Source organism: Acanthochromis polyacanthus, chromosome 13 (assembly GCF_021347895.1).
Source record: "Acanthochromis polyacanthus isolate Apoly-LR-REF ecotype Palm Island chromosome 13, KAUST_Apoly_ChrSc, whole genome shotgun sequence".
NCBI classification, from domain to species: Eukaryota; Metazoa; Chordata; class Actinopteri; family Pomacentridae; genus Acanthochromis; species Acanthochromis polyacanthus.
The window spans coordinates 31,267,137-31,293,906 of NC_067125.1; the positions used below are offsets into that span (position 1 = coordinate 31,267,137).

Genomic DNA, 26,770 nt, shown 5'->3' on the forward strand with positions numbered 1-26,770 from the left:
CCATTGTTTTACAGTGTACTGTATTATTTATTATCTAATTGTACCAAGCGTAGTGAGTAGGAGGGAGTGTAGACCTTAATGAACCAGTTCTGGTAAGATGGAGCTGTTTTCATTGTCGTTTTGAATGCAAGTGTCAGAGTTTTCAAAAAATTTTTCTATGCCATCTTCTTAAAAGCCATCAGATGTATAACCTAATCATTCTAAACTAACTGAATACACAAATATTTGAACTAGTTCCATGTCAATCAGCTACAACTGCACTAGTTAGTACTTTTATATTTGCAGCAATTGGCTTTATCTTGTAATTGTATATAACTTTACCAAATGGATATGACTTAAAAAACTGAAAAAACCCCCAAACATTAACACTCATTTTATTTTAGATACTTTCTTTATTCATGGTATCACTCAACAATTCAAAATACGGGGGTCCTAAAAACAATTGTCACTTTAATACAAGATACAATGCATATTATTGAGGTTATGGTCAAATGAATTTTCTGAATTTTTATCTCAAAAATGTCTTAATTATATCATTTTGCAGTATATCTATACTCTCTTATTCAGACATTGCAATTCTTCCGAAAAGGCACCGTGTTAAAGGCACTGTAGCACAGATCAGACACACTTTAACTCTGTCCATTTCTGTTTGGACTTTCTTGGCATCGGCTGAAATGGAAAATGAAATGTACTTGTTACATTTTTACACGTCACTGTCGGCACTTCTGATTCATGGCAAAGTTAAGCGATGAGCTTTTAAAGTCACTGATGGCCGTAAACTGTTTGTACTTCTTTTAAAATACATCAAAAAGGAATGCACACTTGAGGACATTATGTACAAGGTGCTATACATCCACGTAGAGAAAAAAGCAAGAAGAGAAAACATATCCTCGTCTTTTTCAAACTCTTCAAAAATGAATCTTTCCCATTAAGTGTATTATTTTGCAAATAAGCAATTAAGATACACACTGTCTACTTGTGATTGTCCTGCTGCCTGCTCCTGATGGGCAGCTGTTAAATGGCAGGAAGATCCAGCTTCAGCTCCACTTAAAGCTCGTGTCCGGAGTTTCCGTTTGTTTTCAATTTATGTATCATTGTTTAACAAAGCTTAAATGTGTTAGTCTAGTTCGATACTATAATATAATGTTAGTATGACGCGATATGAAAATTTATTCATGAGCTCCGCCTTCCTCTCATAGACCCCCATGTTATTCTAAACAGCGCCGGTCGGCAGCTAGCCAATCAAGTTCTAGCTTCCGCTTTGTCATGCTGTCAATCAACGGTTACGCACACAGCAAGCACGCCCATGCAGAGGTGGGCGAGCTACGCACTACGCAACCGCGCACACATTTGTTTTACTTGTGGAGGAGAGAGCATCAGGGATCAGCAACTTTCAGAAAAGTTACCAATCCCCCGGCTTGTCAGGCCAAGAGACTGCAGGATGTTTTTTGGCTCAGGGTGCTCACGTCGCTCCCCGACCACAGCCTCCATAGCCCGCCTGACGGCTTCGTTTAGATGTCCGACCTCTGGAGGAAGATGTTGGGGCTTCTGGGACATACTCTTCGTCAGAGGAGTCATGCAATTCTGAACTCTAGATAGAAATAAATAAACAATGTAACACATATACACGCGTAAATGCACTAAGTTTGATAAACAACATCATCGAGAGGGATACACGAGTGTAATCACATATTGAAACTTTACTCGTTTGTCCTAGCAGATTCATGTTATTTTGGTATTAGGACAAGTTAGACTCAATATGCTGCAGCACTCCGGGCACTCCTCTCAGGTACTGCGCGCGTGCACAAATAAAGGGGCGAAATCAGAGTGAGGGTGGGACCAACAGTGTTTTGGGAGACGCTGCGATTCAAACTCCGGACATGAACTTTAAGTCAAATACCAACAGATTTTATGAGAAGGCCATTAATGTTCCAGCATTGTTGTGTGTGCTACCTCTGTAATTGGTCCTTGGGAACCTTGTTTTTACCAGTGTGGTCACAGTCCAGCATCTCTTCAGCCACAGATGGCTTCATAGAGACAGAAGGAGAGCTGTACATTATATACACACATTATTAAAGTCTGAATCCAAGGTCAGAAATTCCCAGCTGGCAAGGGGAAACGGATTGCATTGTATAAAGACTGCTTCCCAACAATAACGTTGTCAGCTCCAAGTGTCAGCAAATGCTACAAGAAATCCCCCATTTGAAATTTATAAGTTGAACTATTTATCACACATTTGTATGACAGACAAAAGTAATGTTGTAACATACATGGGAAATATTTGTGTTTTTGCCAGCAGCTAAAGTCTGTATCTATATGCTAAGCTAGATCCACACACAACTAGCTTAGCTTAGCAGCATAGCTAACCTGGGGGGTATTCCACGAAGCTGGCTAAAACAGGCTGGGCTTACGCCGGTAAGCGTGGCTTGAATAAGCGGCAACTTTAATCTCAGCTGCAAGTAGATCCACGAACGAGGCTCAGCTGTTTTTCAGAAACGCTTATTTAAGCCAGGCTGATCTAAGCTGCGGCTGAGCGCGCGTCCGGAGGAGATAAAAAGCCCCGACGTGTCGATCGTCGAAATGATGACATTATGTCTAAAAACAGAGCGGAGACTTTCTCTTCGGCGGAGCAGAAACTTCTCACGGAGTTGTACGAGGACTACAGGGAGATTATCACAAGAAAAGGCAACACGGTTGCGATAAATAAAGCTCGAGACGCTGCCTGGCAAAGCATTGCCGACCGTTTAAATGCGTAAGTGTTTTTCTTTTTAATGAAGCACTTAGTCTGAGCGTACACACGCACACGTCTGAAAATTTAATTTTCAGAGGGCAAGTTTTTGACACTGATTAGGGATAACCCACAACTGCAGTGGTTGATGACTTTTTTTTCCTCACCCTGAAGTTTGTCACACTACTGTGGCCCAGAGGAGATGATTCTTGATGAAATAAAGCTTTTCAAAACCCACTGAAGACATTTTTTTATGCGTGTATAAACATATATATGCATATATATATATATATATATATATATATATATATATATATGAGAGAAAGAGGCTACAACATAGCCTGGTTTTGTGTAATGTGATGGTGGTTTTCACTTTTTACTCTGGTAGGCCTAATTCATGTTCTTGATTTGACAAATATATATCCACCATAGATGAATCAAGCAGCAACAAACACCTAATACCAAAGTAGGAATACTTTGGAAAAAAGGGGCAACTTCATGTGGAGATGTTTCATCAAGCACTCAAACTTTGAATAAAAAAGCAGAAAAAAACATGTAGGCCTATAGAGGAGATGTCATTTTTATTAGAGATGATAGTGCTACTGTGCCCTACATTTAAATAAGGGAGAAGACACAAATGAGCTTGTACACAAAATAGTTATCTCATCATTTGGCATCACCTTTGGATTATCATCATGATCAGATTGGACCGCTGGTAAAAGGAAGGTATTCTTTATGGAAAACTGTGGCTGTTGTGTCCTGCTTATTTTAAGACAATCTATGCCTATTCCTGTTACGTGTTGACTGCACTTTGAGGGTGAAAGAATAAAGAAAATCAGATATTTTCAAGTATTTACCGCTGGTGGATTCGAACCCACGGCGCAATGAAAAGTAAAACCACATTTAATCTACTTAACTACGCTCTAACCACTGATCCACAGTTGCGCACTATGACAAAATGTGTAGTGTAATATGATATAGTTTGATTCACGGTTATTCCGGCATTATTTAAAAAAGGTCTCAATGTATGTCACCGAACAAGAACATCATTGATTACAGATCAAGATGATTTTAATGTGTTACATGCGGTTCACAGGCGTCTTTCTGAAGCTCGTCAGAACCTTCTCTGACATGGGGCTAAAGTAAGCTTGACTGTTAGCCTGCCCCGGACCCGGCTTGTCGCTCTGGCTGAGTTACCATGGTTAACAAGCCAGGCTAGCCCTAAGCCTTGTTGGTGGAACAAAACTCTCAATAAAGTTAGTGAAGCTGACCGAAATAAGCCAGGCTTAGACCTAAGCCAGCTTCGTGGAATACCCCCCTGGCTCTGTTAAACAACAACAAATCCACCTACCAGTGCTTATGAAGCTTACTCATTATCACACGATATAAAAATCAAAAGTCATGTTTCTCACTTTTGGCCAAAGCTAACTAGCTCTGTCCAACTGTTTCCTTGGCAGCAAGCTAAACTTAGCTAACCACCGCTGCCCTTTTTGTTTAAATCCCAGCAAGGCAACAAATATATTTCCCAAAATCTGTGTTTCCTAAAATGCAAAATTTTCCTACCCAGCATTATGTCATAGTTTACCAGTTCTCACATTTGTAAGCTCAGTGTAAGGCTCGTCAATATTGGCTATAGCTACTGGCTATATTGGTCATCTACCAACTTCTCTAAAACTCATTAATATATCAAATGTAGTTTGTTTCATCTACGTATACAAAAACTGAAGTGTACAAACTAAGTTGTGCTTTTGTTTGAGGATTTTGTTCCCTTCTTGACAGAGTCAGACTAGGTGTTTCCTCCTTTTTCCAGTCTTTATGCTAAGCTAAGCTAGCTACTGCTGCTGGCTGTAGCCTTATATTTAGTTTACAGATGAAAGAGCGTTCTCATTTTTCACCTATTTAACTGCAAGAAATGACTTAATTGTATTTAACCAAGTGTCAAACTATTGCTAATGTGATGCCAAACTTTAATATTTAAGGTCCATACACACCGGGAGCGATGCGAATAAACGATGGTTTTTGCGACTTTCCGAAGGGGAGGAAGACGTTGCCGTAATGTATTTCCACCTCTTCTGTTTTCCACCTGCCTGGCCACTCCTCGTCATTTCTCCCTCCTCTCTCTTCTTTCTCACATACGTGTCCCTCAGATTCCTCCACATCTTCTTCACTTCTTCAACTATAAAGTATGAATAATAATAATATCTACCATATGCCACAGATACTAAAAGCAGAAAACACAACACCGGACGGATTATTTTCAGTTCTGATTAGATGCGTTGCGATGTCTTTCTGTCTTGATATCATGTACTGTAATGTGAGTCGGGGCCAGTACCGGGTAAGCACAACATTAAACTATAATCCATAAACGTAAGGTAAAAAAACGTTGCCGATGTGAACGCGTGTATTGACAGGATACAGGTTCGAAAAAAAATATTGACGTCCGAAAAAAACGCACGTAAAAAACGCACCCGGTGTGTAAGGACCTTAAGGCTGTAATACAATTTTGAAGAACTGAACAAAAGGGCCGTGATGTTGCTAATGTCGGTATGCTAAATATAAGGGTAGCCAGTACTGGCAAGCTAGCATAAAAATTTAAACCTCAAGGAAACACTAACGCATTGTGTTTGTTTAATCTGTAAAAAAAAAAAAAGACTTGCTGTTGTGGTCTACGCTAGGCTGTAACTGGCTGCTAACAATAGCTATTTACGGACATTTCTTTTGACACTAAAAATCTATTTTAAACAGGCTACAAGTGGTAACATCCCAAAATTTTGGCTTCAAAGAGTGGTGTTTGATTGTGTTTTTCCCAGTAAAAGCTAGACCTGCAATAATTAGTTGTCAACTGTTATGCAAAACGACAACTGTTTTGACAATCTATCAATCAATTTTAAACAAAAAAAACATTCAGTTCAGCTTCTATTATATGTCATTACTGCTCTATGAATGTAAACAGAATAATAACATTATTTTTTTGGGAATATGTTCTTTGGCAGTTAGACACAAAAAGAGAAGCTATCTTCATGAGGAATGGTATCAGTTACCATCTGAAAAAGACAAAATGTGTAAACTCACACCCTGAATAAAAAACAATGTAGTCCCATGAAGCAGTCAATCAGTCAGAAACTTTTTGGAGTTGTTATGCGTCCCGTTCTGTCCTACGTAGCTTTTTCTCTGGGAGAAGAAGTCTGTGCGGAGCAAGCGGTAGAAATAAATCAGGATCATAACATTCATCACCATCATGCAAGTGAGTAAGAATCCACCGTGGTCCAGCCAGGAGTAGTTGTGAATGATGTACCAGGTGAGGTAGAACTGGGGGCTGAGGCGAAATATGATGAAGGTGAAGAGGTTGACAAACTTGTTGATGTAGTATATGGAGGAGGCCTGAGCGCCTGCCAGCTTCAGCATCAGCCTCATGTGCAGCGTGATACTGTTGACCTCCACAAAGAGAGCGACTATAGCGCCGGCCACATACAGCTGAGTGTAGAGGGTGTACAGGAAACACGGGATCACCTGAAGGAAACACACACAGAGGGAGGTGTTTGAACTCTTAGCTAAACTACTGTGTTTATGGGCATTTGTTTGTACGTAATGTTTGCCATGTGACTGTGAAGAAAAGTACTTAATAAAAAAGGTTTATTTATTGGGTAACAATCAGATTTTAATTCTTTATCAACATTTTATAAACTTTTAACACTCTGAACCTAGTGTGTGTGTGTATAGATAGATACATACATAGACAGATAGATACCCACAATGTGGACTAATGTATGTTTTATATCTGCATACATATTTCACTCTTGTTAGACTTTTCTAACCTTGAGGCAGCTTTCAAGAAACATTAAGGGGCACTAAAGGGTTAACACTGCACAACAAGACTCTCTGCAATTTAAGTAAGATGACTCTTAATTTAATAAGCTACAGTAATCCCTTTTCCCAGTCTATATATATAGTCTGCAGCTCAACTCAGGCTGTACAAATAGTTTGTTGTTCCTCTCTGGATTTATTTGTTCAGTTGATACTTGATTAATATTTAAACAGTGTTCAGTTCAGTGTAACATTTGAACAGCACTTTCATTCTAATATTTAGGCCTTCTTTAGCCACACAGAACATTTAGCAGGATGAGAGTTTGGCAATATTTGACTGTTGCGTTTGGGGTCACTTCCTACGGTGGCCGACAAGGGCATACGCACCGCAAACAAAAAAACGCAATACAAACGGCCAAAACGCAATACAAACGATCAAAACGCTGCAAACACAGCAATGATGCAAACCCAAAAACACATAAAACAAATGCAACAGAGAAATGCTGCAACAAAAAAATGATGCATTCACAGAAACGCTGCAAAAGCAAAAACACACAAACCGACAAAACAAATGCAAAAGGGAAATGCTGCATACAAACCCCGAAACAACTGCAAGAGAGAGACACTGCAAATTCACGGAAGGTCGCCAGGCCACTAGGGGGAGCTGACCATACGGAAGGGACTGATCTTTTATACCGACAGGAAATACCCAGGAGGAAGTTGCAAAGAAGACAGCGAGATAAGAAAATTTGCAAACACTTGGAGAGGAGAATAAAAGGTATGTTTTCCCTTACGTCTTTTTTAAACACTCGGCCCTAGTCTCTTACAGTATTATCCAACAGCAGCAAATTTAGGTAGCAAATATTAGCGTGGGTCTGTCTAGCAGACCATTGCTAGGGACGCCAACTCCAGTCTCCCTCCACCAGGACGCCAAACAGCGTCCCTAGCAACGGTCTGCTAGACAGATACACGCTAATATTTGCTACCTAAATTTGCTGCTGTTGGATAATACTGTAAGAGACTAATTCATGGGTTTTTGTTTTTTGTTTTTTTCTTCTTTTTGTCTGGTGGTTTATTTTATGGTATTCTTGCAATATATGTGTATTCATGTGTGTGTATGCATTATATGTGGATGAATGCTGTTCTGTCTGTGCGCCTGGATTGGGAGTTGGGGGGAGGGGCTGTCCATGCATTGTTATCTCATATTCCATTTATTACTTATACATTTGATATCATATGGATAAAATAAATATACTTTCACTGAATGCCCGTGGGTTAAATTCTCCACAAAAGCGAATTGGCGTTTTAGATTTGCTACACAGAAAGAATATCCATTTTGCATTTATCCAGGAGTCACATCTTGTAGAGGCCGATACATATAGATTCAGGAATAACCATTATGAGGTAGCTGCATCCTCTTGCTATATCAGAAAGAGTAAAGGTGTTTTAATTCTTATAAAACAGGAAGTAGTAGAGATGGTCGCATTACATTTTGTAAAATTTCTTACCATGACAGCAAGATTGCATTGATTTGTGTTTATGCACCAAATAACTTTGACGCCGACTTTTTTGACTCTTTATAATCTATATTGCTGGATCTTCATGATTATCGGCTTCTCATAGGTGGAGACTTCAATACTGTAAGGCTTTATCAGGAGGACAGAACAGGAGGAAGAGAAAGCCATAACCAAAAATTAAGCTCTAAGGCATTACAAAAAATGAAAAATGAATTTAGTCTTATAGATGCATGGCGTCTTATGAATCCTTCATCAAGGGAATTCTCTTACTATTCAGCATGGCACAGATCCTTTTCTGGAATTGATTATATTTTTCTTTCAAAATCACTATTTCAATCTATCTGTGAAACTGTAATGATACCCTTGCCATTATCAGATCATAAGGCTGTGTCATGCTCCCTTCAGGTTAAAATAGGACAGGCCAAGGCATCTCGCTGGCGTTTTAATACTACTTTAGTACAGAACGAGGACTTTAAAAATGAACTAAGAAACGAATTAGATTTTTTTATAAATTTAAACAAACCTTCAGTGAGGGACCCAAGGATCTTTTGGGAAGCCGTTAAAGGCTGTATAACGAACAAAACCATTTCATTTGCTTCGCGATTAAATAAAGAAAAGAATTAAAAAATTAGTACTTTAGAAACTAAGATAGCTCTAATAGAAAATAATATGCTAACTCATCAGAAAATATCAAAAAGCGTAATGAACTATTAAAAGAACTGAGGGAACTACTGAGACTCAATGCAGAATTCCAAATACATCGAACCCGTCAAATGCATTATTTTAATGATGCTCGACCAAGCCGTCTTTTGGCCCTCAAAATTAGAAACAGCGAGCAGCTCGCAAACATTCCAGCAATCCTAACTGAGGAGGGTACAATAACTTCTGATCCCATATGTATAAATAATACTTTTAAAAAGTTTTATCAACAGCTTTATACCTCAGAAGTAGAAGTACCCTATGACAATGAAACTTGTACATCATTTCTTTCTTCCTTCCACCTATCAACAATACAACCTGAAATAGCACACTCGCTTGAAAAACTAATAACATTAGAAGAACTGACGGAAGCAATAAACTGTATGAATAAAAGCAGGTCTCCGGGCCTGGATGGGATCCCACCCGAGCTATATTCTGCATTCTGGCCTCAGCTTGGGCACTGCTTTTAGACATGATAAACTTTTCCATCTCCATTGGGTCCTTCACAGACGGGTGCAATGTAGCCATTATATCATTCTTACTAAAAAAGGACAAGACACCAACTGAGTGCGCCTCCTATCGCCCTTTGAGTCTTTTAAATACTGAAATAATGGTCTATGCCAAAGTTTTAGTAATGAGAATGGAACCAATTGTTACACTTCTGATCCATCATGACCAAACAGGTTTTCTAAAATCACGTCTAGCTTCCGATAATATGCGGCGGTTACTCTATATTTTAGACTCATCATCTAAATCATCTGATACAAATGTAATTGTTTCTCTCAACGCTGAGAAAGCATTTGATCGATTAGAGTGGGGGTATTTGTGGTCTGTGTTACAACATATGGGCTTCAGCGAAGGTTTTATTGCAATGATTAAAACATTATATGCCAATCCAACAGCAGTTGTAGTAACCGACAGGACCTGTTCTTCGAGGTTCATAGTTTCTCGCTCTTCAAGACAGGGCTGCCCCCTGTCACCTTTCCTTTTTTGCCTGTCGTTGGAGCCCATTGCTCAATTAATTAGGCAATCAGAACAACTTGCGCCAATAATGGTACACAACACCCCCCACTGTATATCCCTCTATGCTGATGACATTCTTATATACACAAGTAACCCTTTTGTATCAATACCCTTTCTTCTCAAAACATTTGAACGATTTGGAAAACTATCGGGGTATAAGGTGAACTGGACAAAATCTGTAATTATGTCTCTGAACACAACCTCTACTGACCTGGGTACATTCAATATTCCAGTTGCTGACAGCTTCAAATATTTAGGTGTTTCAATACATAGGACAATTGATACATTAATTAACTATAATTTCAATGACATTTTACATTCTATAGTAAATGATTTGGATAAATGGGGAAAACTGCCAACGTCTTTTCAGTCTCGTCTATCAATAGTAAAAATGAATATATTACCACGTATAAATTTTTTCAGCTCTATGCTCACTTTGCCACCAACGAAAGGATACTGGAAGAAAATACATGCCAGTGTAGGATCTTATTTATGGAATAGGAAGAAACCAAGAATAAAAACATTAACACTATATCGGCCTAAATCTTCAGGGGGCATGGGACTTCCAAATTTTGAGTGGTACTCGTGGTGTTTTGCCCTGTGCCCACTTTATATTTGTTTTAAACCACACATAATTACTTCGTGGCGACCAATTGAGACGCAATTACTTCAACCTTACGATATGCAAAATTTTATATATTCAAACATACCACTAAAGACCACAAAAAACAAATACGGAGTAGTTATTGCTCACCTTATTGCTGTCTGGCACAAAGTTAATCACTTTATGAAATTAAATAAAAGATATTTTCTACAATCCCCAATTTTTCATAATTATTCATTAATGATAGGCAAAAAGCCCATCTCTTTCTCCCCATGGGAACGTCAAGGGGTTCATACGCTTAGCAGTATAGTTGGTCCAAATGGATTAAGGAAATTTCATGATTTACAACAAAATTACAATTTACCTGCCACCTCCTTTTACTTTTATTTACAATTGATAACAGCAATGCGCACCTATGGCATCCCATGGGGATGTATGTTAGAAGACCAACCTATTCACACCATCTTGAGCAAAGAAAATAATATTGGCATTGTCTCAAAACTCTATGAAACTATAATTAAGGCCTCATTTAAACACCTGCCTATTGAACAACTTTGGAAAAATGAGCTCCAAGATCATTCTGAATGGGACTGGGACCTTATCTGGTCCAATGTATGCCTGTCTTCTAGAAATCCAAATCATCAGATGATCCATTACAAATTTATCCATAGGGCCGATCTTTATCCAAGAAGATTCCATCTAATGAAACGCAAAGACAATCCATACTGTGATTTTTGTTCAGACAATGTCATTGGTACCTTTCTCCATATGGTGTGGTACTGCCCTGAGGTCAACCGCCTCTGGCAAAACGTTGCTTCTATTCTATCGACTATAATGGGGAGAGAAATCCCACACACACAGAGGCTACTTTTGCTGAATGATGCATCCAATTTTAATTTTACTATAAACGAACGCCATCAAATTCTAGCTGGTCTCACAGTTGCAAAAAAATCATAGCATGTCGTTGGAAGCTTGGGCGGCCTCTGGATGTGAAGGGATGGCTCTCATCATTCCAAGAAATTGCACATCTAGAACTATCAACAGCTCGCATACACAGTGCCAAAAGCGCAAATATTACCTGTTGGTCTAACCTGTTATACAAAATTCAATGTCTCTGTGAAATATAACTGTGAATATGCCTGATCAATCAATTTGTCATGGATTATACATATATCACACAAAGAACCAATATTGCCTTGTAACTTGTTATATGTAACTACATAATTATATGTATAAATGCTATTTCCGCTGATGTTGATGACGGAGGAAATTAGCCCTGTTTGTCAAACTGTATTTATCCTTGATAACTTATAAATATAATTTTTCTTCTTTTCTGTTCTTCCAACATGCCTGGACAGCAGGGGAGGGATGGGAGGAGGGGGGAGAGTGTATGTAGGTGTGAATGAATGTGTGAACACAAATATATGTTATTTGTTTTTAATATATAACTTTGTTTATTTGAATAACTCCTACAGTTAAAGTCCTATTTTGATTAAACCCAATGTAACACAGGGCCTGGGATAAAAGAGATGTGCATCGAATGTAATACAAAACCAGTGCATGTAGCACAACTCAATAAAAAAAACTGATCACAAAAAAATTCTTCAAGATAACCTAAAATGATCAGCCCGAAGGTTGGGTCTTGGCCACAGTTGGGTGTTCCAACAGGACAGTGACCCCAAACATACATCAAAAGTGGTAATGGAATGGCTAAATCAGGCTAGAATTAAGGTTTTAGAATGGCCTTACCAAAGTCCTGACTTAAACCCCATTGAAAACATGTGTACAATGCTGAAGAAACAAGTCCATGTCAGAAAGCCAACAAATGTAACTAAACTGCACCAATTCTGTCAAGAGGAGTGGTTTAAAGATTCCACCAGAAGCTTGCCAGAAGCTTGTGGATGGCTACCAAAAGCGTCTAATTAAAGTGAAAATGGCCAAGGGACGTGTAACCAAATATTAGCATTGCTGTATGTATATTTTTGACCCAGCAGATTTGGTGACTTTTTTCTGTTAACCCAAAATAAAGTCATAAAAGAACCAAAGTTCATGAATGCTTTTTGTGACAAAGAAGCATCTGTTACAATCACTCTATCAGAGAAAAATCAGAGCTGTAGAAATAACTGGAAACTCGTCTAAAACCAGAAACACCAAATTAAACTTGGCCACAGCCATTCGCACCAGCTTACCATCGCATGATGGAGCAAGAATTCCCACGATCCTCTTGCGTGTCCTGTCAGGATAATATCACCTGCATCTTGTACAAAGTAGCCTGAGAAAAAAGACAGGAAAGTAAGAATCTTGCAGTGTTATTCAGATTTAAAAAATAACTTGAAAAGTCCAGTGCTGATAGTAAAGCTGCTAAAATGTTCAGAGATTCAGGCAGGGAATGGTCATCTATAGTCTTCAGATTGGAGTAGTTGAAAGGTAGGCTAGATTATTCATTTGATGTCATCATCAAGAGCTCTGTTTCATATCTTCTCTGAATAAAGCTGTTGAGGAGGAACCTGAAAACCTCTGTTTGGAAACTGGACATAAGAATCTTGAAGGACTTTTCCTTTTCTTAACTGTGTGATTTATTGCTGTTTTTTTTTTTCAAACAAACTCTAATTCTATTTCTACTAATTCAAACAAAAATGAAGCCAATGCCAAAAACTGCCATTGTTCTGGTGCAACAAGGTGGACCTACAAGACATCAGATAGGTGGTTTTCATTTTGTGGCTAATGGGTGTATCAAAGGTTTCATTTAACTGTTTCTATGATTTATTACTATCAGCACTGAATGTTCACATCATGTTGCTCCACAACATCCAGACAGCAAATGACTGATGTTTTCTTTCATTTGTTGAGCTGCTGCTGTTGTTTAACCACACTGTCTGACACATTTGTTCACCTTGTGTCGCTCTTTCACACTTTCATTGTTGGGAATCAGACTAGTATGACTTGACAAACCTGATAAATGTGTGGATTTCCACCACAGTGAACGTGTCGTTTTAACATCTCACCTCAATGTCCCACAGAACTGGATGTAAACTCAAGTAATTAATCAGAGAGACTCCCAGAGAATACATGAGGGTGATTGTTCTGAACAGGAAAAGCTTGTTTTGTCTAAAAACAACAGTTTTGAATTTACAAGTTGAATTTACCGTGTTATCTGATATTAGTATTAGTCTAGGATTACCACAAGGCTGTGGAAACAACATGTAAGGAATAAATTGCCTCAATTACTCAAAACTTCGAATGCGACAAGGCCCTTTAAATGATTTTTTGCAAGCACTACCACAACATTCCCAATAGCCTGTGAAAGAGGAGCTAAAAATCTATATCATTCATTATGCATCAGTGTTATTTACTATTAGTTTTTATCAATCAAAGGCTGATAATCATGATCACAGCTCTCATCTAGAGTTACCAGTACATAGAACCAGTAGACACGTTAAAAAAGTGTCTGGAGACAGTTTATGATCTGAGGTAACTTCAAAATTTACCGAGGCCCTCGCAGAAACTTCAAAAAGAAATATCCCTGACAGATAAAATAACACAAATATGTATAGAAAATTGTTAGAATCTTTGATAGTTTCACTTAAACACCTCAGATGCAAACTGCCATGAACGCAAACATAAAATTTGGTTGCATGAACAAACCCCAAGTGTGCTACCTACTTGCATATCATTATCATATTCTTTAATAATGGAGCTCTTTTGCCCTCAGCCGCTCTTCTCACAACTTCAATGCAGGTGTCCCAAGGCGTGCTAGTCCACCACTACCTTCGTCCCACCTTTAATTCAAATTAAACCTTTTCCCTGATGGTCTTTATTAAAAATAGGTAGACAAAAATCATCAATAATCATAGCTATTGTCCCAGTAGCTCAACAGGTTGAGCGGGCGGCTCGTAAACAGGTGCTGTAGTCCCCAATGCAGTGCTCATGAGTTTGAATCCAGTTTATGGCCCTTTGCTGCAGGTCCTTCCCCTATTCTTCTCCCCACTTTCCTGTCTCTCTCTCACTGCTGTCCTATTAATAAAAGCCAAAAAAAAATCATCGCTGTCAATTAAATTTACGTATTTTATCGAGAATATATTTTCAGCGATATAGCCCAGTCTCAATCCTAAATCTACAGTGATTTTGGTACCTGCGACCTGCGTAAGGTTCCAGCTGTTGCTAATTGTCATGTTCTTGTAGCACCCCCAACTCAGTTGAAGCTCTGTGAATAATTTGATACAGAAGAATTTGATGAATAGAGATACTCTGAGTTTGTGGGGCTTCTTTCTATGATATGACACTGGAAAGTCTTGACCTTACTATGTCAAGTGCTTTGAAAAGACTTAGGATGGGAATTCGGAGAACATTAAAAAAAAAAAGTTACATTCAAGTGTCGAAATCTCAAAAATGGTATTTGTGACAGCTGTGGGAATAATTTTGCTTTGTGTCTACTTCAAGTATGTATTTAGTTCCACCTTTTAACAAGATAAAATTAAATGTGTTACGCCACAACACAATATTTCACAGCTACAACTTCAGCCACAGACAGAAAAAATGAGTGTTAAATTAATGTGACAGCAGAGTAAAATAGGCCTTGACTTTACAATTCTCAGCATGACCATGGTTGTTAAACTGTGTCAGCCTCATTCAGCTAGAGGTATTCTACTGACTAAGAGTCCTTTTGTGCCTCGGCTGGTGAGACACAACAACCAGCCCCTGTGTTAAAGAGCACGACCTCTAGTATTTTCAGTGGAGCTAATGGCTGTTTGCAGTTGTTAGGGCAGATCTCCACAGATTTGTGTCTTCATAGTAACACAAAGAAGCACAGAAGACCAAACCACAGCCCAAACAGCCCACCAAGTCCTTAGAGATATTGTTTTGGTGCCCATGGTGATCCAGGGGAGCCGCCCATTCATGTACTCTGAGAATCAGGTGAGAGGGGAGGGTTTCTCCCGCAAATGGAAAAGTGGCGGTTTTACACCCTCAAGAATAAAGGAGGAGTAAGAGGAGGAGGTTTAGTTCAATTTGATGATGGAAGAGGCAGCATTGGTCAATCAACACCTGCTCCGACTGAAGCTGCAACAACTAGTCAACCCATAGACTGACAGACAATTAAAGGGGAACTTCGGTTTTTTTCAACCTGAGGTCTGTTTTCATATGTCATTTCATACATGTGAGTGATGGAGAAATGAATTTTCAACATAGCTCCAGTATTTAGCCAGGCAGGCAGTTTCACAGCTCAACTAGCGAAAAGTATGGGGCAACTTGCACCCCCGCGTCAAAGTCCCCCCTAATGTGCTTTTTTTCCCCACACTGACCGGCTTGGATAGTCTCAAAGAGTGTCCCACAACATACTAGAGATGAGAAGTGAACGAAAACCTCCACATTACTTGGCGATCGCTATTTGTTGTGGTCTGCATCCAAATCTCGGGACGCTAGAAAGCAAATCTCGTCGCGCGATTTCGGAACAGCTGTTTCTCCCACTGGTGTTTTGGCGCGAGCTATGGCGCGATTTCGGAACGAGATTTGCTTTCTAGCGTCCCGAGATTTGGATACAGACCACAACAAAGAGCGATCGCCAGGTAATGTGGAGGTTTTCGTTCACTTCTCATCTCTAGTATGTTGTGGGAAACTCGTTGAGACTATCCGAGCCGGTCAGTGTGAGGTTAAAAAAAGCACGTTAGGGCGGACTTTGACGCGGGGGGCCAGTTGTTCCATACTTTTTGCTAGCTGAGCTGCAAAGCTGCCTGCCTGGCTAAATACTGGAGCTATGTCGAAAATTAATTTCTCCATCACTCACATGTATGAAATGACATATGAAAACAGACCTCAGGTTGAAAAAAACTGAAGTTCCCCTTTAAGGTGTTGCTAAACTATTTCAGCCTTAAACAAGAATCTACAACATTTACTACTTTCAGCTTCTCAAACATTTTGGACAGTTGGTAAGACAAACACACTCTAAGCTCTACCATGGGAAAACAAAAACACTACTTTCTGACATTAAATCCACTTGTGAGACTTAACTCTGTTCACAACCATTTAATGCACTTCCACGTGCTTTCACCCTGAAGCTTCATTCTTTTCCACGATGTGTTTACTGACCTGTGGAGACACACACCAGCAGGTAGGCCAGAGGGGTGTGGTGCGAGTGGAGGTTGCTCAACATCTCTGGACAAACCACTGCACTGGAGAGGAACACATGTTACGGCATTAATATCAGCTGTTATGACTTTTTAACAGCCTCCTAACCGATTATGTGTTACTTCATTTATTTCTACTCATTTCTGCTCCTTCTCTGAGTGGCACACCTCAAAAAGCAAACGTTTCTCTGGAGTCCTCTCCTTATGTAAACACACCATGACAAGATTCTTGGCGATAAGAATTTAAGCGCTTATGTGACATGTATAGAGCAGCTGATGAAAACCTTATTTTGACAGGAAAACTTGCTTTTTTTAGAAGCTCTCAGTGATTTTGTGCTGTCAAACATTATCACAAGCATTACCAAACAGTTGTAAAGTCTGATCTTGGTCCCATTTTTTTACAAGTTAAAGGCATTATGGAGGATGTTTTTTTGTTTAATTTGTCTGATTCACATAAAATGAATATACCTTTAGTGGACTTGTATGTATGGTTTCTAAAAAATAAAAAAATTTAAAAAATAACTGTGGACATGGCAGGACCTGAAAAACATCAGCCAATCATCGCGCTCGGACCGAGGCGTTTGGTTTGCTCCCTTTCCTGTCAATCAAAAATCTTCCGGCTCAGGCCTAGTTACATAGATTACGTCCACCTTGGTGTAACCCTGGGTTAAACACACTTTTAGTTAAGAATTTAAAATTCCCACCCCTTTTTCAAGTCCCTGAATGCATCACATTCACCTGAGTGATCACCTGGCTTCTCCAGCCAATCCCATGTTTTGGAGGGAATATATATGCTGCCTCACTTCCTCTCCAGTCAGTTGTGTGGGGAGAGGAGCTGAGGAAGCAGCTGTACAGAGCTTTACTCTGGGATGTGAGGATTGGTGGGACCCAATGCCATTTTGTGCAAATCTGATCATTGGAATTGGCCAGGTACCTTTACCCTTTATGGGTTAATTCGATGGCGAGCTAGTGATCCACGGCCAGGAGCCAGAAGAACCCTCAGTCCGTCTCTGTAACACCTGTCGGGTAGGAGGCTGGTGCAGCCTGCTCTCTCCCTCCCCTTACTCACCTTCCATTTGCCCCGCTCCACTACTCACCTTCCTTTGGACAATTGCGCTTTTTCCATAATCCCCGAAACCTAATAACAATTACTGAACATTTTGCGGTGCCTAAATGGACTGTCGTGTGTAACTGGAAAAACTACAACAAAAGGACTTTGGGTTTTGGTTTGTTCATTTTAAGTTGAACATTTGGAATTAGTGCGTGTATTTTTAATGTAAATATTCACTGTACAATTGGGTTATTCTTTTTGTTTCTGTTATCAACTATTCACCTTAATATATGGTACCATCACTTTAAAACTTACTTTGTGTCTTGTATTTACTGTTTTCCGCTCTCCAGTAGCCGTTCTTAGATCTTCTGAACACTAGTCCAATTCTTGTGTTAATGTATTATTTAGTTACCCTATACGACCAGGTGTAGATATAATACTTGCTACATTTTGGCGAGCTAGCCAGGAGAGTGGAAGGCACAGTAATAATTGAGTAATTTAATAATTTCAACTTGTTTATTCACACTCACCAGTCCTTGAGTATAAACATGGAGTTCTTTGAATCTCTTGGAGTGAAAATTCCAAATGCTGTTTTGATCAATGGGGCCACAGATTCTGATTTGCGAGAAGATATTATCAGATACTTTGAATCAATAGGTGGAATAAATCAGAATTTCACAGTTAATGATATAAGTTCTGAATTTGTAGGCCGATATGTTGTTGAATTTAAGTCTGGTTCTGCTATTGGGCTTTTACCAACTTTGCCATATACTTACACTTCAGATGAAGGTAACAAATTTTATATTGAAAGTTTGTCTGAGGTTTATGCTTCAAAAGGTTGTGCTTCAAAAACTGAAAATTTGATGATGGATGTGAAGACTATGGCTAAATTGTCTGGAAAGGAATATGGAGAAATACTTCAAGAAATGATGTCACAAATTAACAAATCCATTGTCGAGCTGAATCGTCCTGCCGCAGATGTCAATGCTGAAGAAGAGCAGTTAACCCCTCCTGTTTCAGTAAAGCAATCAGATTCTCCTGTTACCAACTTCCCGTCTGCCTCTAGGTCCAGTTTTGTTCCTCCAGATGATAGTAACCAGAGGGGAGAAAGGCGATCCACTCTAAACATGGCTGCCAGTGATCTCACCCCTCCTGAGGTGCAGCGTTATGTTGTGGAACATGTTGTGAGGAGTGGAGATGGTGCACATTCATCCCATCGATTCCGGACATTCTCTGGGAAGGTGCCAAGGCCAGCGCATGAGACAGACTATGATACCTGGAGGTCTGGAGTTGAATTAGTCCTGAGAGATCCAGCCATTTCGGATCTGCAACGTACCAGACTGATCAGGGATAGTCTGTTGCCTCCTGCTGCTGATATTGTTAAACATCTCAGTCCAGACACTTTGCCAGGGGTGTACTTACAACAGCTCGAATCTGCATATGGAACTGTGCAAGATGGAGATGAACTGTACGCAAAATTTCTCGATACTTACCAGGATGTGGGTGAAAAACCATCTACTTACTTACAGCGTCTTCAGGTGGCGTTGCAGCATGCGGTGAGGAGAGGAGGAGTTCCTGCAAGAGATGTTGATAAGCGTCTGTTAACCCAATTCTGCAGAGGTTGTTGGGACAATAATCTTATTGTGGAACTACAGCTAAAGCAGCGGAAAAATGACCCACCTCCATTTGCAGAACTTTTACTACTCCTTCGCACAGAGGAAGATCAAGATGCAACAAAGACGATGAGAATGAAGCAGCATCTGGGCGTGACAAAACATAAAATCTCAAATCAAGCACAACTTGTACGGGCTGAAGAGGAACCCAATTTGTGTTCTACAATCTCTTTATTCACTAAGCAGCTTACTGAACAAATGTCTGCCATTCAGAAGCAACTTGCAATTCTCACGGCAAGTCAGACCAGAACTGCTCCAGATACCACCATAAAGACATTTGATAAATCAAAGCCTGGCAATCCAAAGTCATCTTCTCCAAAGCCAGGGTTTTGTTTCCGCTGCGGGGAAGATGGCCACATTAAGCCACAATGTGACAATGTTCCAAATTCATCCCTTGTGAATGCCAAAAGGAGACAGTTCAACAGCAAACAACAACAAAAGTGGCAGAAACCAAGCAAGTCTGGGCATTTAAACTAATTTCAGCTCCTGCTGAGGGACTATCAGGAGCTGTGCAGGACCAACCCTGTCCCGTAACAAAGAAAGCAAAGAAAACTGTCCAGTGTGTTGAAATGCAGTCAAACATGAAAGCAAAGAGAAGATTGCCAAAAGGATTGGTCGGTTCCCGATGTACTGCGGACATTACTGTCGCTGGTCAAACTTGCTTGTGTCTCCTCGATACTGGTTCGCAAGTAACCACCATTCCCGTGTCATTCTACAATGAACATTTGTTTGATCAGCCTATTTATTCACTTAATGAGCTACTCCATATCGAAGGTGCAGCGGGTCAGAATGTTCCATACCTTGGATATGTTGAGACAACCATAACATTTCCAGAAGATTTTCTTGGAACAAATTTTGACATTCAGACACTCGCACTTGTGGTTCCAGATATTAGACCCGGTTTCCCGAATTCAGTGTTAATTGGCATGAACACTCTTGAAGTCCTTTACGACCAGTTTTGCAGCAGTGATTCTCACGCCTTCCAGCCAAGTTCACAAGGCTACAAAGTTGTTTTACAAACTCTGCAGCTAAAGCACCAAAGCAATGTTGAAGATCACATTGGACTTGTCATTCTGGGTAGCAAGGCTCCTGTGTTCATTCCAGCTGGTCGCACAATGGTACTCGAAGGCTTAGCAAAGGTGTCAACTCCTACAACCAGTCAGTCCGCAATCGTTCAGCACCCGGATTCAGGCCTGCCGGGTGGCTTGTGCGTTAGCAGCTGCTTGGTTTCCTTGTCTTCTCACTTACCACACAAAGTTCCGGTTGTGGTGACCAATGAGTCTGAGCAAGATGTCTGCATTCCTCCATCTTCCGTGATTGCAGATCTTGACACTTATGAATGTACCATCTCTGACCACCATGTAGTCAATAAACCATTACAGAGTCAATCGACTCTATTGACTTTCAACTTTGGTGACAGTCCAGTCTCCGCTGAGTGGCGAGAACGTATCACTGCTAAATTGAATGCCATGCCGGAGGTGTTTGCACATCATAATCTCGACTTCGGGTGTACCAGCCATGTTAAACACCACATTAACCTCCATGATAATACCCCTTTCAAGCATCGTGCACGCCCTATTCACCCAAATGACATTGAAGCAGTACGGAAACATCTACAAGAGCTTCTTAATGCTGGTGTGATAAGGGAATCTGAATCTTCATTTTCATCTCCTATTGTAGTTGTGAAAAAGAAGAATGGAGAAATTCGGTTGTGTATTGATTACCGGAAATTGAATTTACAAACTATTAAAGATGCCTATCCCTTACCAAATTTGGAAGAGTCTTTTTCCGCGCTGAATGGCGCTAAATGGTTCTCAGTCCTTGACCTCAAGTCAGGCTATTACCAGATTGAAATGTGTGAAGAAGATAAGGCTAAAACCGCCTTTGTCACTCCCCTGGGGTTTTGGGAATTCAATCGAATGCCCCAGGGTGTTACCAACGCGCCTTCAACATTTCAACGCCTGATGGAAAAGTGCATGGGAAGTATGCATTTGAAGGAGGTTCTGGTATTTATTGACGATCTAATAATCTTTGCTGACACCCTTGAGGAGCATGAACGCCGCTTACTGCGAGTGCTTGACAGGCTCAAAGAGTACGGACTCAAACTCTCACCAGATAAGTGCAAGTTTCTACAGACATCAGTACGGTACTTGGGTCATGTGGTTTCCGAAAAAGGTGTTGAGACGGATCCTGCCAAGGTTGCCGCCCTGAAATCCTGGCCAATTCCATACAATCTCAAAACCTTGCGCTCATTCTTGGGCTTCGCAGGATATTACCGGCGCTTCATAAAAGGTTATGCTGCCATTGTGAAGCCACTCAACAACCTGACCCGAGGTTACCCACCTGTTCGGAAGTCTACTAAGAACAACGCCTTTAAACCACTCTTCGATCCGAAACAGTCTTTCGGCGCTCGATGGAGTCCTCAATGCCAGCAGGCCTTTACCACTCTCATCGATAAACTCACCACTGCTCCTGTATTGGGATTCGCTAATCCGTCGTTGCCATACATTCTTCATACAGACGCTAGCACGACTGGTCTTGGAGCAGCCCTTTACCAGGAACAGGAAGGAGCCCTGAGAGTGATTGCCTTCGCCAGCAGAGGGTTGTCACAAAGCGAAAGTCGCTATCCAGCACACAAGCTGGAATTTCTGGCCCTTAAATGGAGCGTAACAGAAAAGTTTCAGGATTACCTATATGGAGCAAACTTTACGGTAGTTACTGATAGTAATCCTCTTACTTACCTCTTAACATCCGCAAAGCTTGATGCCACTAGTCATCGTTGGCTGGCTGCTCTATCGACGTTTTCATTTAAGATCCAGTACAGAGCTGGGAAGCAGAATTTGGATGCGGATGCGCTTTCCCGCAGGCCTCACAGCAGTCTCAGTCCAGAGACGGTACAAAAGGATGACGAGCTCCTTCACCAGTTTACCAAGCAACATCTTCCAGATAGTGATGAGAACATCTCACCTGAAGTTGTGGAAGCAGTGTGCCAGAGCAGTCTTTTCCGAACTCAGGCTGACACGTCACTGGTCGAATCTCTTTCTATCATGGCTGAATCAGTTTCTGATGCTTTTTCGGAAGATTTTCAAGGCCTTCCAGTTGCCCCTGCACTATCTCACCCTGAACTCCGAGATAAGCAAAGGGCTGATCCAAGCATTCGGGAGGTAATCCATCAATTGGAAACTGGTGAGAACATTCCTCCAACAGCTAGAGAAGAGTTGCCTGAGCTTTCATTTCTCCTGAGAGAACTGAGTAAGTTAGAAATTCTCGATGGCATCTTATATCGCAAACGGCAAGACAATGAGCAGCCATCTTACCAACTTGTTCTGCCTGAAGAACTCCGTTCAACTGTTCTCCAGAGCCTGCATGACCATATGGGCCACATGGGGATAGAGCGTACTCTCGATCTGGCTCGAACCCGGTTTTACTGGCCCAAAATGGCCGCTGATGTTGAGCGTAAAGTCAAGACCTGTGGACGTTGTGTGCGTCGGAAGGCATTACCAGAAAAAGCAGCCCCTCTTGTCAGCATTCGAACATCCCGCCCATTGGAACTTCTTTGCATGGATTTCCTCAGTATAGAACCGGACACAAGTAACACCAAAGATGTTCTGGTACTTACCGATCATTTTACAAAGTTCGCTGTGGCAATTCCAACAGCCAATCAGAAGGCGAAGACTGTGGCCAAATGCCTCATGGACAATTTCATCATCTACTACGGTATTCCGGAAAGGTTACATACCGATCAAGGCCCAGACTTTGAGTCTAAGTTGATTCATGAACTTTGTACTGTTGTTGGAATTCAGAAGTGTCGAACAACACCTTACCATCCTCGAGGCAATCCTGTTGAGAGATTTAACAGGACTTTGTTAAACATGCTGGGGACTCTGGAGACTAAACAAAAATCCAAGTGGCGTGAGTTTGTCAAACCGTTGGTGCATGCCTATAACTGCACGAGAAATGAAGTTACCGGATTCACTCCCTATGAGTTAATGTTCGGGAGGTCCCCTCGCCTTCCTGTGGATCTGGCCTTCGGATTACCTGTGCACAAAAAGAAGTACCAACCACACACTCAGTATGTACAAGACCTTAAGTCAAGACTTGAAGAAAGCTACAAAATTGCCTCCAAAAACGTTGCAAAAAGCAACGACCGAAATAAGGTTCGATTCGATAAAAATGTCAGACCGTCTCAGCTTGAAGTTGGTGACAGAGTGCTCGTTCGCAATGTCCGGATAAGAGGGAAGCACAAACTCAGTGACAAATGGGAACCAGATGTCTACATCGTTGAGAAAAGAGCTGGAGACTTACCTGTGTATACTGTAAAACCTGAAGGGAAAGATGGTGCAACACGTACTTTACATCGTGATTTGTTGTTGCCATGTGGTTTTCTCCCGGAAGCAGATCTGGATGCAAGTCCTGACTTACTTCCTGTTGTAGAACCCAGAATAACTCGTCAGAAAACTCGAGCCCTGCTCCACTCTAAAGAGTCTGAGGAGGACGCAGAGCAACTGGAGGAAACATCTGTCTATCTGATTCCGAGTCCAGTGCAGTTTTCAGTGGAGAAATTCCAAGCTCCAGAGAATGTAACCTTCCCGGTTTCTGAAGCTATTCCGGAAATAAACTCACCTGAATCCTTACCTGACCCTGAAGGAGATTTACCTAAAACCTTACCTTTTACTGAAAATGTCTTACCTGCAGTTGATTTTGATCCTGTAGAGGAAACCTTACCTGAAATGCTATCTGTTGACTTACCTAGTTCTGAAGGTCCAAATGTTGCCAATGCACCTGTGGAAGAAGAACCTGAAGAAGTTAACAATCTTGAATCTAATTTGGCAAACCCGACAAATCTTGAAAGCATAAACGACTTACCTGATAATGATAAAGAAAGCATAAATGACCAACCGATTGAGCCCAGTCTTAGACGCTCAAATCGTTCTAGACAACCACCTAAGAGACTAAACTATGTTTCATTTGGAAATCCCTTGATTTCAGTCATCCAGACTTTGTTACACAGTTTGTCCGACGCTTTGGGCACATAAATTAATTAGCTCAACCGTAGTATGCAACGGGACGTGCATAGATTAAAGGGGGGAGGGTGTAACCCTGGGTTAAACACACTTTTAGTTAAGAATTTAAAATTCCCACCCCTTTTTCAAGTCCCTGAATGCATCACATTCACCTGAGTGATCACCTGGCTTCTCCAGCCAATCCCATGTTTTGGAGGGAATATATATGCTGCCTCACTTCCTCTCCAGTCAGTTGTGTGGGGAGAGGAGCTGAGGAAGCAGCTGTACAGAGCTTTACTCTGGGATGTGAGGATTGGTGGGACCCAATGCCATTTTGTGCAAATCTGATCATTGGAATTGGCCAGGTACCTTTACCCTTTATGGGTTAATTCGATGGCGAGCTAGTGATCCACGGCCAGGAGCCAGAAGAACCCTCAGTCCGTCTCTGTAACACCTGTCGGGTAGGAGGCTGGTGCAGCCTGCTCTCTCCCTCCCCTTACTCACCTTCCATTTGCCCCGCTCCACTACTCACCTTCCTTTGGACAATTGCGCTTTTTCCATAATCCCCGAAACCTAATAACAATTACTGAACATTTTGCGGTGCCTAAATGGACTGTCGTGTGTAACTGGAAAAACTACAACAAAAGGACTTTGGGTTTTGGTTTGTTCATTTTAAGTTGAACATTTGGAATTAGTGCGTGTATTTTTAATGTAAATATTCACTGTACAATTGGGTTATTCTTTTTGTTTCTGTTATCAACTATTCACCTTAATATATGGTACCATCACTTTAAAACTTACTTTGTGTCTTGTATTTACTGTTTTCCGCTCTCCAGTAGCCGTTCTTAGATCTTCTGAACACTAGTCCAATTCTTGTGTTAATGTATTATTTAGTTACCCTATACGACCAGGTGTTGATATAATACTTGCTACATTGGACTTACGTGTTTTCTGTATGTGTTGCTTTGGTATAGCTTCGTAGTTAGCTGGCGACTTGTTTTGCTCATCTTTTTTTACATAATGGCAACTAAAGATCCAGGGGGACCCAGCCGTAAAAGACAACTTCACGAGTGCTACGCAAGTGTCTGGAGGGGGGCGTTTCTTCGTAAATGTTAAGAGGGGGGAGGTTAGAGGGGGGTGAGGGAGAGATTGTATGTGCGCATGCGCATGCTACGTTCAAAGTCATAGGAAATTAAATCTCCTCTAATGCCTTTAAGGGATGACTCTTGAGTGCAGTCCCGCCCCGAATGAATAGTTTCTCAAAATTCTTTCTAACGAGTCCTTGAGCAAGCAGGTTTTTCCAGTTGATGTATCTGCAGTCTGCTGCCTCAGTGACCCAGACTGCTGGCTGAGTCTGTACGACATTTGTTTTCTTGCAAACTTCTACATAAATTCAACAGCATAAACACCAATAAGAGCTCTGTGTCACTCATGCTGTACAGTGGCATTTTTTCCCCCTCCCCGCTTAAAAATGCCATTGTCTCCCCCGTTCCCTCGCCCATGTCTGAACATGCCCTTCTTCTCCTGGCTGCCACAGGCTGTCACTGCTGCTCACTACACATCATGTGGACTGAATGGACAATGGTGTCCCAGTGTGGATGGAGGGGCAGGCAGATGTTTACTCTTGGATGGAGGCACTTACCAGGTCAGGGCCCAGGTCCCAGTCAGCAGCGAGTGCACCATGGAGACGGAGAGGTTATTCCACCTATAGGTGCGAAACTCATCCTGCCTCACCATCTTGGGCACCGGCAGCCTCTGCAGCAGTCGGTGGACCCCCCTGAAGAGCAGGGAGAACACCAGCACCGTGGGGCCCGGGTGGCTCTTCAGCACAGGAAGCAGGGCCTCCATCCTCTCCTCCCTACCCCTGTTTATCCCTTACAGCTGCCTCCCTGCTGCCGTTCGCCCCTGTGGTGTTTTACGCCCCTGGCAACCCAGTAGTGGACTGATAGGTGCTCTATGTGATGGACGGATTGCCCAGGACTATGCAGGAGACGATCCTCTGTTTGTTAATGTTGTCAGATGTCCACTGAGCTTATGTCACGGTGATGCCGCCACCTTCTCTTTCTTCTTCTTGTCACGTTTTCAGCGTCCTGCGCCTGAATAAGAGGGCTCGGAAGGGATTCCGTAGCAGCTAATTCCAATGCGACGGTGTTTCTGTTGCAGCCCCCCGTAACGTTGTGTGCCGCCGCTGTCAGCCCGCCTCTGTGTGCAGAATGACTGGGGAGTGGCGGAGAGGGAGCGGGGTGGGAGGTGCCGCCGTTTGTGCTCCCTCAAACCAAAGAACCGAGGAGGGGCAGAGACTGCGATCATGTTACGCAATGAACCAAATCACAGAGCGGGTTTGCTGGAGTAGGATTTTGGTGGAAGTTTGTAAAAAAAGCTCATTGAAAAGTTGTGAAGTAGCAGCACAGGAACTTCTTGACTGCGCAAACCGGCGCAGCTCCTTCAGTGCGCACATTACGCACTGCGCGTAAAAGTCTCCGAACTATATTTAATTGAAAAAGAATAAGCCCAACAACAGGTATTTCCTCAATAGTTAAAGCAGT

General features: G+C 41.4%; 1 protein-coding gene across 1 annotated transcript; it reads right to left on the reverse strand.

The window, feature by feature from the left end:
• Positions 1–3,292: 3,292 nt before the first annotated feature.
• Positions 3,293–26,507, reverse strand: tlcd1 (TLC domain containing 1). The gene is made up of 4 exons (XM_022196777.2): positions 25,867–26,507; positions 16,460–16,542; positions 12,565–12,647; positions 3,293–6,238 (listed from the first exon to the last, which is right to left on the reverse strand). Exons 1-4 carry the CDS (start codon positions 26,070–26,072, stop codon positions 5,837–5,839), a joined length of 774 nt encoding a protein of 257 aa, XP_022052469.1. The 5' UTR covers positions 26,073–26,507; the 3' UTR covers positions 3,293–5,836.
• Positions 26,508–26,770: the final 263 nt, after the last annotated feature.